We start from the raw sequence: 14,548 nt of genomic DNA on the forward strand, positions 1-14,548 counted from the left end.
AGGTTCATAGGGTTTCCAGAGGCAAGCTATTATGGAAGTGGACGCCACTTCTGCTTCCAAGCTTGTTTTAATTGGGGAGCTTTACCAAACACTGTCCACCAGGGTAACCATTCTCACATTTGACTCATCAGTGTCACAGTGTTTAGCTTCACAGCAACCACGAGTTGCCTCTGTATGGCAAGTGGACACACCGGGGCTATACGACCTCACAAGTAACTGGGTTACATTGCACCACAGGGACTTCTTGGCTCTGATCTTAATGGAAGCAGTTTTCCAGGCCTTTTCTCCTTGGCCCCTCCAGGTGGGTTCAAACCATCAAACTGAAGGTGAGCAACTGAGTGTAGACGATTGTTGTTGTGAGAGGCTGTCTCCTCGGTTATGCCTCACAGCAGCACCATGTGCCACAGAGCAAAATACTAACACCCTGAATAGTTTTTGTAACCCCACCACTTCTCGGTCCAAGTCGCTCCCTGAAAGTCCCTGCTGGGTTAAGGGCTGTTGCTCCCATTGTCGTGAGGTGAGCTGGGTAAGATTCTGTTTCTCCTCCTAGACAGGTCACAGGCCCAAGGGCAGGAGTCATACCTCTCTAAGCTTTATACCTGCAGTGTGGCAGCAGTGGGTCCATGGGAAAATGCTTTCTTTTTATTGAAAACTTTTTAAAAATTAATGTTAGTGAAATTTTACAGAGACTTAGGGTTTCCAGTCATTCAGTGTTGCACTTTTCCCCCTCCCCCTCTTCCCCCCAACTCATTCTTCTTGGAAAGAAAGAAAAACTCTGTCATTGTTATGCAATCCCTCCCCCTAAGTCCACTCCACTGTGCAGCCTTCATTCTGGGCTCCCGTCAGGGCAATAATACCCAGTCATATATCCCTTTTAAAGGAAAATTCTTTTTCTGCGGGCAGGAGACCTGGGTTGGGTGCCCACCAAGCCGCTACCACCCATCTGTCAATGGAGACGCATGTGCTGTCACGATGCAGAGAAGCTTCAGGACGTTCTGACCCAACATTCTGATCAGGTGCAGGATGAAGGTCCGATAATCCAGCAAACAAGGTAAGCACAAGCTTACCTGTGCTTACTTGTTCACATGTCTTTACCACATCAAAGATTCAGCTTCTAGGCCCTTCCAGGTCTGGCTGGTGTCTTGTCTCTCTCACGCAGCCCCACAGCACCTTTCCACAGAATCAAAGCCTCTTTGCAAATTGACAATCACTGGCAGGGACTGAGGACCTGTAATCTGCAATGAACAGCTTCACGTGCTTTGTGAAACATCAAAGCCACCTCTGCAGAACCCAGCAAAGCACTGACTGGAGCTGTGACAGCTTTGCGGGGAGTTGAGGGCACCTGCCAGCTTTCTTCAGGCTTTGCCTCTCTGGCTATTTGGCTGCGAGGACCCCCTCATCCTTCTAGTCCTCCTACTCTCAGAGGCTCACCTGGGACCTTCTTGTCAAAAGTGTGGCTTCTAGAACCTGAGCCCTGTCGTCTGGGGGTTGGACCACAACCCTCTACCAGCCCTTTCTTCTTCTTAACTCACCACTCACCACTATCTCTGCTATTCCCTTAATACGACATCACTTAGGTGGGTCTCCCCCCCTTCTCCCAGTTACTGCAACAGAGGGGCTCAAGCCCCAGAATTTGTGAGGTAGTAGCCCGCTCCCAGACCCCTACCAAGAGTCCCAACAGCATGCGCTGGAGGCCCAGCACTGAGGCACTCATTTTCCCCCTAAGTGATCATAGCAAGCCTCTTGTAGGGTAGAGTCACCCCACTTTTTATTTTTACTTTTTTTCCATAGTAGGGAATTGAGACCTGGAGATTTTAAAGAACTAGTCCAGTGACGCCCAGGTGGCTGGTGGCAGAGCTAGGACGTTTCCCGCTGTGCTTTCTTAGCGAAGACACTTTATCTCCTTACGGATGCGCAGCGCGCTCTGCCCCAGGTGAAGAGACTCCTTCTAGCAATGAACTTGATCTCAGGTCCCAGCGCGAGTCTCACCGGAGTCCCCGCGGAGTCTCACGCCGCCCCCTGGTGGCGGGTGGCCGCCAACGCCGTGCATGCTAATGAGCCCGGCGAGCCGCTCGCTGATTGGCTGGCGCGGCTTCCAGCTGCCTCCCCACGGGGCTGGTGCGGAGACAGAGTCGAGGGGCGCCTCCCGCAGCAGCACCCCCCGCCCGCCGGGTCCCCCGGAGCTGTCAGGAGCGCGGCTGCCTGGTGCACTGGGGCCTCTCCAGTTGTGTGTTTCTTTTTTTTCTTCTCCATTTATTTTTCTGGATCTGAATTCATCCAGGGTCCAGGATGACAATCCGGCACCAAGGCCAGCAGTACAGGCCAAGGATGGCCTTTCTCCCAAAGGTAACCCCAACCCTCACCTGGGTGGAGGAGGGGACGGACCCAAGCCCTGGAAGTGTCCCGGGCGACGTGGGAGGCTGGGGTGCGCGGGGACAGGAGTCAAGGGCGCCTCTTGGTGCGTTCGCTTTGTTTGGGTTTTTTGCTACATGACTTCTTTGCTGTGTGTTTGTGCCTTTTTAAAAGGCTGTAGCGGTGAGATTTCCTGGTCACCTGTTTAGAGAGGAGAAGGTGAAGGGTGAAAACAACCTGTTACTCAGTTCAGCCCCGACGATGTCAGCTTTGAGACCGGCTCCTGGCGTTGTTGTACTACCTGCAGATGGTCCATAAATTGGCGCCTACATTTCTGGCATATTTTTTTCTTATCCTAAATTTGCAGTGTTTTAAAGTAACTGTGTGTGGGTGTGGACACACCATTTCCAGGACAGCCACTCCGTTGGTGATGCCTGAGTCTCCCCCTCCACGTGTGTATCTACACCTGTGTATCCTGGTCACTTAGCGCTGACCGTAGGAATAGGGACTCTGTTTTGGCAAATGTTGGCCTCTAGCCAGTGGCCAGCCACCTGCTGTCCATCCAGGTGGACATGCGGGCAGAGAGCTGCACCTGTAGGCGATACATTTGCTTCAGGGATTTTAAGAGGACTAGCGTAAGAGAGGATTAAGTCTCGGGTCATCTGTCCGCCCTTGCTTCCATTCACAGAGAGGAACGTGTCTGTCTCCTTGAGCTTATCTCATTAAGTAGAATTAGCTGGATCCTTGTGACAAGCCCAGCTCCGTCCCGAGAACCTCTGAAACTCAGAAAGTAAGATCAGTTGAGGACCAACTGTCCTGGTTTTCTCGGGACCTGGAGCTTCCAGTGCTGAAACCGGGATTGTCCTGGGCCTGTGGAACAGCAAGTCCCTCTGGGTCCACCTGCCTCGAAAAGCTGGTGCTCTGGGCAGTAGAGGTGCCAGGACCACAGCTGGGCAGAGTGAGACACTGTCTCACACAGAGAATCCCATGAGCCTGTATTGCAAACAGCAGCTCCTAGGAGCCACAATGACTGTTGAAACGCTAGAGCTGAAGACCACAGGCCGTCTCTGTGGGTTCAGCCCAGGGCAGCGGCTTCTCCCTGGCAGGAGAGGGAACCTGAGCTGCTCTTTTGTTGTGTTTTGAGTCTTAGGTATTCTTTCCCATCAGGCATGTTGTCTGGTAGATGTTTCTTTCTTTGACTCCACGATCGGCGAGGTGTCTTGGTCTCCAGCCTCCCTTCCTCTCTGCAGCCTGTCTGTGTGTCTGCTCCAGGCTCCTGCCCTCCATCCAGCCTTCCTGCCTCTCTGCCAGCCCTCCTCGCCTGTCCGGCTATCACCTCCTTCCATTCCGGGCTTCCCTTCCTGCACTCCAGCCTCCCCTTCTTCAGCCAGCCTCCTCTTCCCCAACCCAGCCTGCCCTTCTCCACCCCACGCTCCCTTCCTCTGCATAGCCCTCCTCCTCCTGCTCCATCCTGCCAACTTCCCCCTCTATCCAGTCTTCTCTGTCCACCTTCCCTGTTTCTACCTCAGCCTCCTGTCCTCCAGCCTCCCTGCCTTCCCCCAGCCTCTTCTCCATTCAGCATCCCTCTCCTCCACCTCAGCCTCCTTTTCCTCACTCAGCTACCACGCTCTTACGTCCTGAACTCTTCATCTTCGTTCGTCCATCATTCTCCATCCCAGCCTCCTCTCTGCCACCCTCACCCTCCTTTTTTCCCTTCCGTCCTCTCCACATTCTTCCTGGAACCAACTCAGCAAGGCGTCCAGACTTCTGGAGTCAGACCGAGGCCAAAGCAATGAGGAACAGGGGGCAGTTGACAGTCATCCCTGGTCAGTGTAGGTTCACGACCCTCTGAAATATCTCTGGATGGGCCTTATGTCTCATCTGTTTCACAGGGCAGAGTTTGTCCTGATTTTACAGAGAAGCACATTGAGATTGTTGTTGTTGTTGTTGTTATGTGCCGTCGAGTCGCTTGTGACTCATAGCGACCCTATGTACAACAGCCCTAAACCCTGCTCTATCCTGTGCCAATCACACTGTCTCTGACACTCCCATCCCGATTATCCCAGTCACTGAATCAATCCACCTCATAGAGGGCCTTCCCCTCCTGTGCTGTCCCTCCACCCTCCCCCACATGATGTCCTTCTCCAAGGACCGGTCTCTTCTTACAATATGTCCAAAGTATGTTAGACAGAGCCTCAGAATCCTTGCCTCCAAGGAGCCACCCGGTTTAACCCTTTCTAGGATGAATCTGTTTTCCTAGCAGTCCATGGTACATTCAATGCTCTTCTCCAGCACCACAGCTCAAAGGCATCAATTCTTGTGTTCTCCTTGAGACAGGTTAAACCACTTGTCCCAGTCAGTCACTCAGCCATTGTGTGTATGTGTGTGTGCGTGTGTGAACCCCTTGAACTGGCCATTGTGGGTTGTCTGATGAGATGCTGCACTGTGAAGGTGTGAGGGGCTGAGTGTGCAGACCCGTGGGGTTCTGACTGTGTTGTCGGGGGTGGGGTGCTGACCCGAGAGCTGCAGGATAGGCAGGCATCCTGGCAGAGGGAAGGAAAGGATGCTCTTGATAGAGGGTGGGCATGTGCCCAGAGGGCGGGGAACTCAGGTGGGCCTGAGGACACGTGGTTCTGGGCAGGTGGTATTTCAAATTCTGGGGCGTGGGAGGCTGGAAGGGTGGGTGGGGCTGGGGGGCTCATAATCAGCCTTTTGAACTTGAAGGTGATTTGGGGTCTAGAGCTACTGAGGAATCTGAATAGGCGAGTGACGTGGGTAGGTTTGCAAATTGAAAACACCGCTGATGGCTGCTGATGTGAGCGAGAGGGATGGGTGGAATTTTCCTTCTTTCTCTGAGTGAAAAGAGTTCACCTGGGGTCCTCCTGAGCCTCTTCAACTCCGTCCTTCTGGGATACGCAGGCTTTTCACAGGGGAGGGGAGAGGAGAAAAGAAAGGGAGGAGGTGTGTCTGAGGCCCCTTCTTCTCCCAGGGCCTCGGAGGCTTCACCCAGCAGCCTCTACCTCAGGCTCGGGCAGCCTCTGGGGAGGTCCTGGCTAGCCCCGGGCTGTCTGCTCCAGTTTTTGTTGGAGGCTTGCTGGCTGGACCTTGCCAGGGAGGAGTCATGGCCTTATGTAAGATATGGTAGAAGGAGGCAGGGGCCTCACCTGTCGCTGGGAAACAGGGGGACAGCCTGCTGTGGCCTCAGGCCCTGGAGTTTCTGCCCAGCAGCCTGGCCATCACGCAAGGTGCACGCTCAGTTCCTCGAGTCACTAGCACGCTTCCTCACGGAGCTTGGGCGAGAGGTGGGCTTGAGAAGGACCATGGAGAGAAGGGGTCTCAAAGAGACATGGCAGAATTTAGAACTTAGTCCATGACTGTGCCGTCTGAGGAGTTCCAGGAAGTGCAGGGGAGTGGGGACACCAGATAGGCTCCGGCCCATCCCCTTCTGTGAGTCTCCAATCAGCATCTCAGTCCTGCATTTGGGACTGACCATGATGGGGCTTTCTGGGGCCATGTGGAGAAGTACTGTGTTAAAGGCCATTGTTTTCCAATGTCGCTGTGGGAGAGGGGTGGGGAAGCAGGAATGCTGAGAGGAAACAGGGCAAAGGTGCCATCTGTGGCTCCTGCCACTCATTCCGTATCGATACAGGTAGAGCTTTTATATGCTGGGTGCTGGGGACACCAGGGGATTAAGACACAGCCCCTGGCCTCTGGAAGCTTGGGGTCTAGTAGGGACAAGGTGACCTTTCTATGGATAAATAAGGATTGGACAGTGTTGTGTAGGTTGTGGCGGCTGTTTTCAGAGGGTGCACACAGCACATGGGTCGCCATGAATGTAAATGGCAAGTGTTTCCAAATTCAGTGCTTGAAATTTTGGGTTTTTATATAAGACAGAGGAAGGAGAGGTCAGCTCTACTTGGGGTGAAGGGAATCAGAACAGGTTACATAAGGGGGCTTACAGCTCTGCTGAATATGCAGATTTGTTTCTTCTGTGGAAAGGGGAGGATGGTGAGGGGCATGGACCCAGGAAATAGCACGATGGTTTAGACAACTCAGGATGGCTGACCCCAGGTGGCTGGGGGTTGGTGAGTGTAATGGCTAGTAGGTAAGTCCCACACTGGAGGACTTCAGAAGCCATGTGAAGGTGTACAGTGCTTTCTTTGTGCCCGAGGAGCAGCTGTTTGAAGTTTCAAAAGCAGGGATGAGGGACCCGGGTTGGTTTGTGAGCTACAGCAGGGATTCCAGGAGAGACAGCAGTTGTTCTCTGCTCTGGGTGTTCTCTTGGAACTCCTGGTATCCGGGCGCTCATCTCAGCTTCTGATCCACACTGTGACTCAGGTATCGAGTGCTGCTGTAACACAAATACCACAAGTGGATGGCTTTAAGGGACAGACATTTGTTTTCTCACAAAACGTCCTAAAAGTCCTAATCAGGGTGTTGGCTGTGCCAGGTCCTTCCTGGTTGGCTGTGCTGGGCGTTCTTTGGATCCTTGGTTTCCAGACAGTCTTCACATGGTGTCTGGTTCTCATCTGAAACTGTCTCTGGATGTGTGTGTATCTGGGCCTATGCTTCTTACGTAACTCAGAAGTGACTAGGTTTAGGATCTATCCCACACTGGTTCCACCTTAATCGATACATTACATTAGATTGCATTGTGGCAATTGATCACACGGCATTATTGCTGTTGTATGCCATCCTCATTATCTCCAATACACTTAAACACATTGTTACAGTCGCCATATCAATTCACTTCATGGGCCTTCCTCTCTTAGGCTGACCCTCCACCTTTTCATGCATGATATACTTCTCCAAGGACTGGCCCCTTTTAATAATATGTCAACAGGCCCCTCTTAACAATATGTCAAACATATTTTTCCACTATGAACAGTAGAGGAGTACTTTTAGATATAGTATATTACATTGGGGCTTCGTCTGACATACTTTGGACATGTTGCCAGGAGAGGGACATCATGCTTGGGAGGGTGGAGGGACAGCTCAGGAGGGGAAGACCCTCTATGAGATGGATTGATTCGGTGACTGGGGTAATCGGGATGGGTGTGTCAGAGGCAGTGCGGCTGGCGCAGGATAGAGCAGGGTTTAGGGCTGTTGTGCATAGGGTCGCTATGAGTCGCAAACGACTTGATGGCACATAACAACAACAACAACATATTACATTGTTGTTATGTGCTGTCGAGTCGCCTGCGACTCATAGCGACCTTCTGTACTACAGCCCTAAACCCTGCTCTATCCCTTGCCAATCTTACTGTTTTCGACACACCTATTCCCATTACCCCAGTGATTGAATCAATCCATATGATCAAGGGTCTTCCTCTCCTACACTGTCCCTCCACCCTCCCAAGCATGATGTCCCTCTCCAAGGACTGATCCTGCTTTGCAACACATCCAGAGTATGTCAGATGAAGCTTCAGGATTCTTGCCTCCAAGGAGAAGCTTGGTTTCACCCTCTTTAGGATGAACCTCTTTGTTCTTCTAGCAGTCCATGGTATATTCAAGCTCTTCTCCAGCACCACAGCTCAAAGGCATCAATTCTTCTTCTATCATCCCTAGTCATTGTCCAGCTCTCTGATGCATAGCAAGTAATTGCAAAGACCATGGCCTGTATCAGGCACACCTTAGTCTCCAGACTGAACATAGTTGCTCTTCAGTACTTTGGAGAGGTCTCTGACAGCTCACATTCCCAATGCAATTTGTCCTTTACTTTCCTGGCTGCTGGTACCAAGAGTGTTGATTATAGAGCCAAGCAAACTGAAGCTGTCAACAATCTCAATCTCTTCATCTCTGTTGTGATACCGCCAATCAGCCCAGTGGTGAGAATTTGTTTTCTTGATGTTGAGCTGCAATACATATTGAAGGCTGCAATCCTTGACCTTCTGCAGCAAGCGCTTCAGGTCCTCAATTTCAGCAAGCAGGGTTGTGTCATCTGTATAATACAGGTTGTTGATGAGTCTACCTCCAGTCCTGATGCCACATTCCTCCTCATAGAGCCCAGCCTCCCAGATTATATCGCAGATGTAGAGAAGTTAGAATTCTGACTCTTTTTTTGAGGGGCACACAGTTCAGTCAATAGTGCTGGAGTGGAGCCTGAGCATGAATCTTATTTTTTAAACAAAACTCCTAGTTTGTTGGAGGTTTGAGTTCTCCTTGAGGTAACTAGGAAGAAGTCTAGTGATCTCCTTGCAAGAGGGTCAGCCCTCGAACCTCCTCACCGCACGGCACTGCTCTTCTGACACACGCAGGTCATCAGGGGTTGAAGCGGCCAGGGTGGCAGCTGGCTTAGTGAGTGACAGATTCATCCAGCATCTCTTTCCTCCTGGGGTGTAAGTCCCATCAGGACAGGCTCCCTGGGGCCCACAGGAGTGTATGCAACTCCATAAATCTTTGTTGAGCAAGTGAATATATTCCAGCTTTGTTCTTAAAGGGTTTAGTGTTATCTTAATAAAATCAACATACATGCTTTTAAAAAATATTGACGCTGATAATGGTATGCTAAAAAACCTCCCCCAAACCCAATCAAGATTTACCCCAAAAGAAAAACTCCCAGGTGATTCGCATGTGTCATTGGACTGCCAGGTGCCATCGAGTTGGCTACGACCCTACAAGCAGCTCAAACCCCGGCCTGATTGTGCTATGTCCCCACAGTGTCTGCTGTGTGCAAGTCCATTGCTCTGGTCACCGTGTCAGGGTGTATTGTAGAGGGCCTTCCTCTTAGGTGCTCAGCCTCTGCTTTGCCAAACAGGATATCCTTCCCCAGGGACTGGTCGCTTGATGACAGAGAGGTGTGGTGGAGGCAGGGGCTTTCATCCGGGGGGAAGGCATTTGCCAATATCTGGAGACATTTGGGTTGTCACACCTGGGAAGCCGGTGCTCCTGGCATCTGCTGGCGAGATGCTGCTGATGTTGAACGTCCTGCAAAGCCCAGAGCAGCTCCCCTCCCACCACGAAGTGTTGATGGTGTTGTGACTGTCACCTGCTGGGCTAGAGGACCCTGATAGTGTCACAGTTGAAACTTGCCGGCGTAGAAGACACAGTGGAGACTCAAGACAGAGGCCAGTAGAGAGTCAGAGGCCAGAGAGATGGTGCCTTCGAGAGGTATCATCCAGGAAGGAGGGGAGGTGGCCTGGCTGGGAAGTAGGACTGTAAACAGAGAAGAGACAGATCAGAAAACAAATGTAGCAGCAACAGCAGCTGACCGTGCTGGGCCAGGCATCTGGATGTTCCCTGGGGTTGGCCAGGATGGCACTGCAGGTTCTGGAGGGAGTCCACTGGGCTGAGATGAGGGCACTGTGCTGGGGAGGGCCGGTGGGAAGGCTGCAGGCTGCTGGCTCTGTGGTCAGGCTTATTAGAAGGCACCCACCCTCTTCTGTTGGTCATTTGGGGTCACTGTCCCCAACCCTGCGTAGAAGAGCACTGATTAGGACTGTTCCCCCCTCCCCCGGGATCCTTCTCTGGCTTAAAGGAAAATTCCAGTCCCGGAGATTGAGTGACACTCCTTAATGCAAGGACGAGCAGGGGGGGTGTGGGCGGTGGGACGACGGAGCCATCAAAGCCATCATTTCTGATTCTTCAGTGGAGGCGGGGGTTCCCTGACATGCTGCAAGTCACACCTCCACACGGTGGCATCTGAGAGAGGACATGTGGGGCCGCCACCCCTTGACACATGTGCCGCCAGCACGGGGTCAGGCGGGTCCAGTGGCGGCCTGGTCGTGCAGCCGTTGCCTGGGAACGAGACGTGGCTGAGTCTTCGTCTGGGAGGCCCGGGGCCTCAGAGTCCCGTGTCGAATGGGGACGTGGCATTAGTGGGAGGGGGCGACTGTCACACTCATTCATCTCAAGGAGGCGAGTGCAGGGAGTTTGCAACAATTTAGAGCAGAAAGGCAAGGACCTCTTTCTCCCTGGAGAACTTGGAGATCCCTTTAGAGTCCTCTTCTTTAAGGTGGACAGAGGGGTGCTCTGGTGGCCTAGTGGAAAGGAATTGTGCTGCCAACCCGAAGGCCTGCTGTTCGACTCCACCAGCAGCTCCACAGGACAGAAGTGAGCAGTCGCCTCCCAAGTGATTTACTGCCTCTGAAAACCCACTGAAGGATCATCTATGGATCAGTTCCAACTCAGTGGTACACAACAACAACAACAACTAGGTGGACACAGATCCTTCTGATGGAGATGGAAGATAGGACACTCAGCTGCCATGAAATCAACTCTGACTTGTGTCAGAGGGCAGCCGTGTTCCCCAGGGTCGTTAAGAACTGTAACCTTTCAAAGTAGATTCTTTCTTTTGAAGTACTGCTGAGTGGACTTGAACCTCTAGCCTCTTGCTTAGTAGTGCAGCACATTAACCATTTGTACCAACTCAGGACCCTAAACAGAACACAAAGCCCACTGCCGTTGTATCGATTCCAATTCAACGAGCCGCCCCTGGGCTTCCAAGGCTGTGAATGTTCATGGGAGGAAGCAGCTCCCCCTTTTTTTTCTTCCTTCAAAGAAGTTGATGGATTTGAACCACTGACCTTTTAGTCAGCAGCCCAACGCGTATAGTTCTACATGACCAGGGTTCCCAGTCTTCCAGAAATAGTGTCATAAGCTAGAATTCTGTGAGGGCCCCTTTGGGTGCTTGAGGGTCACTGAGGGGCATTCCTAGGAGGGCAGGTCTTAGGAAAATGAGTCGAAACTGTAAAGGGCTGCACAGCCTGAGAGTGCTGAGGTGCGTGTAATCCTCCACCCACCCGGCCCCCTTCTGTGGAGGGGGTATACCTGCCTCGAGAAACCTGACTCCTCATTGTGTTTTAAAAATAACTCTCATTATTCCTCCTCTGAGGTTAGTTTCAAACTCTTTATAACTAGATTATTTTTTTTTAAGGTAAAGAAGGAACTGAATCTGCTAACTTTCTTTTGGGAAAACACAAATCTCTAACTTGTAAGGCAGCTTCCTGTTTGTTCTCCAATATATGGCCACGTTCTGTCCACGGGCTGCCGTCACTGTGTGTAACAAAGCATTTGAATAGCCGTGGCCTTTCAGGTGGCGGTGAACTTGGGCTTGAGGAGACTTGGGCATGCCTGAGTAGTCTGGTATTGTCATTAGGGGTCATCGTGTTGACGCTGACTCCTAGTGACCCCATGTGTGACCTCAGTCCTGGGCAGGCCTCACTATGTCTGCTGTTTGTCAGCCCGTGGCTTCAGTCACGGTAAGGTTAGTCCATCTCACTGCAGGTCTTCTCTTCAGATAGATAGTCTTTTCGAGAAGGTGCAGTCAGAGCGTTCCTTGGAGGCAAAGGAGCTAAAGCTTTATCTCACACACTTTGGGCGAGTTGCTAGGAGAAGTTAGTTCTTGGAGAGGGACACCATGCTTGGAAAGGTGGAGGGCTGGCAAAAGACAGGAAGACCCCCAAGCAGATGGGCTGACCCGGTGACTGCAGCGATGGGCTCGAGTCTGTCCGAGCTGGTGAGGACGGCCCGGAACAGGGCAGGGCAGGGTTCAGATCTCTTGTCCCAAGGGTTGCTGTGGGTCATACTCAACACCTAACAACAATAACAAACGTTACCAAGTGTGATATCATCAAAATCAAAACCTAAACCCAATGCTGACGAGTCAGTTCAGACTCAGAGCGAGCTTGTAAGATAGCATTAAGCTGCTCCACAGGGTGTTTGAGGCCGTACGTAGTATAGAAGCACGCTGCTGTGTCGTTTCTCCCTGAATCAGACGGTGGGCCACAACTATTGACTTTTTGGTTCATATTCTAGTGTTTTAACTGCTGAGCCAATAAGGATTTAATAAAAATCAACCACTCCAAGTGGCTCCCTGGTGCCGGGTGGTCCCTGGGAAGCCAGGCTGTGAGCCTGCGTGCCTCCCTGCCCCCCCACCCAGGGCATTGTCCCTTTGCTCTTTATGGACCTTGGATCACCCAAGTTCTTGCTGAGTCCTGACACGGCAAAGCCAAGGGCCACAGCTCTGAATGCAGCCGCTCGAACGCTTTCTGTTTCAGAGCAATCCTGAGAGCCAGCACGGTGTCTGTGAAAACAGAGCACACTGTCTTCCCTGCCTGAGCGCTGCAGGTGCCGCCTGGACTGGACGGTGCCCCCCACATGGCTGGCCAGCTGGCACTGTGCTGGTGGCGCCGTGCCAGGCGGCGAGGCTGCCCTTGAACGTGAGGGCACCCGCCTGACTCCAGCCTGTTCCTTGAGGCTGTGCGTCAGCTGTGAGCGCTGGCACGTGGCTGACTTGTGCCCCTCCCTGTAAAAAAGAACCTTGAAGACCCTAACCTCCAGGACCTGCGAGGGGGACCTTGTCTGGAAGTAGTCTTCAGTGACACTATCACTTAGGCTACCAGGAGGTCTTGCTGGAGTATGTGGTCAGGTGACGTCAAGTCGCATGCTGTGAACACGGCTCTGAACCCTGTCCTGCCCTGCACCGTCCTCATGGTCTGTGACACGCTGGAGCCCAGTGTTGCAATCACGATGTCAGTCCATCTCATTGAGGGACAAGGGGATCCCAATCCTGTATGAAGGGGTCCTAGGGCACTGATTAAGGACACAGCTGCTCTCTGAAAGGTCAGTGGTTCAAACCCACCTGCTGCTTTGTAGGAGGAAAGGCCTGGTGATCTGAATAGGTCCGGTTCTTTCAGTCCTCCAGGGCTGCTTTAAGCTGGAACGGACCCAATGGCATGTATCAACAACAGTAATCCTGTGGGAGTGATGTGTTATAAGATGTCAGGAATGGGAACAGGAGAGAGGGGCGCCATACAGTGCTTTTACACGGAGCCACTAGGAGCCAGGGAGGGCCATGAGAGCATCTCTGTAGAGCCCTCGGAAGGAACGAGCCCGGCCCTAGCTGGGACTTCGACCACTTGGTCGTATTGTGCGGTTAGTCCTCGGACACGAGGGCAGCTGGTTTCCCTCCAGAGGCTGAGAAGGTGAAGCCCGTTCCCAGCAGGGTTGAGTTAGGAGCTGACTCTGCACTTCTCCGGGGAGGTGGAGGCTGCTCCGGGCTCCGAGAAGGCAGAGGGCTGCAGCTTCAGGAACAGGTGGGCTGTGTGTGAGGTCACGGGTAGAGCTTTTCCAATTTGGGACTCCCTCACCTCCCCTCCAACACGCACAGGTCTTCACGTTCCTTCATGGTGAGCCCCCGCATGTCCTCCTGCCTTGGGCTGCAGGCCTTCCTCACCAGCTAGGGCATGCCTCGCTCTGCGTACGCCACTGTAGCATCTCAGCCACTTCCCTCTGCTGAAGCTTGTTGCAATTAGCACCCATTGTTAAAGAATTTGACTGCCAACTAAAAGGTTGGCTGTTCAGACCCACCAGTGGCTCTGAGGGAGAAAAATTTACAGTCTTGGACACCCTACATGGCAGTTCCATAGGCTTTTTTAAAAAAAAACATTATTTTTATCATTGCATTATTTTTTAATCATTCACTCATTTCGAGGCCACCAGCTGTTCCATGGGAGAAGGATGGGGAATCTTCTGCCTCTGAAAACGTGCCAGAGGGTCAGCTATTAGTAGGTTCTGACGTGATAGTATGTAACAACAGCAATAATACAATTATTAGGCGATAGATACTTTGTGCATGGTGCTCTATTAAGCACTTTAAATACTCTTATTTAATTTTATCAACATCTTGATACTGTTGTCATTAGATGCAATCTAGTAGCAGGAGTGGAATCCACTTCCTAAACAACATGCCTCCGGAAACTCTATGAACTTTGATAAATGTCGATAATTGTAGAGGGACTTCAGTCCTTTTGTTCAGAGGGCCGCTATGAGTCGTGCTCAACTTGAAGGCTGTCAACAACAACAACATCAACAACAGTAGCACCCAGCTCGTGACCATCTCATGCACAACAGCGCAAGCCCCGCCTGACCCTACATGCCGTCCCTGTGATTGGTTGTAGCTCAGCCCCTTGTCATCTGTAGGGCTGCTGGTGGCTAACTTAAAGACCACCAGGCCTTCCTTCCTCGCCCATCGTAGCGTGGAAGCTCCACTCAAACTAATTCAGCATCAGAGCAAAACTCAAGCCTCCAGTAGCCAATGGTGGTGGCTGCGTTTGAGCCTCAGCTGGAAGTCAATGCTGGATTGCCTGCGTGGAAGACCAGGGAGCTCTGGTGGTTTATGATCTGTGTGAACTCTGAAGTGTGGCCAAGAAGGCAAGCCTGTTCCTTGGGTGCATGCCCCCACAATCACAGCACA

At 52.0% G+C, this 14,548-nt stretch overlaps 1 protein-coding gene across 1 annotated transcript in view; it reads left to right on the top strand.

The window, feature by feature from the left end:
- Window positions 1–2,260: 2,260 nt before the first annotated feature.
- RGS9 (regulator of G-protein signaling 9) overlaps window positions 2,261–14,548 on the top strand; it is an 83,370-nt gene continuing 71,082 nt past the window's right edge. Inside the window, exon 1 of the mRNA XM_006886261.1 lies at window positions 2,261–2,346. Within this exon, the coding sequence (XP_006886323.1) occupies window positions 2,290–2,346 (57 nt within the window). The 5' untranslated portion in view covers window positions 2,261–2,289. The remainder of the gene's footprint in view (window positions 2,347–14,548) is intronic.

Source organism: Elephantulus edwardii, unplaced genomic scaffold (genome assembly GCF_000299155.1).
Source record: "Elephantulus edwardii isolate Elephantulus edwardi_28Jun2011 unplaced genomic scaffold, EleEdw1.0 scaffold00048, whole genome shotgun sequence".
Lineage (NCBI taxonomy): Eukaryota > Metazoa > Chordata > Mammalia > Macroscelidea > Macroscelididae > Elephantulus > Elephantulus edwardii.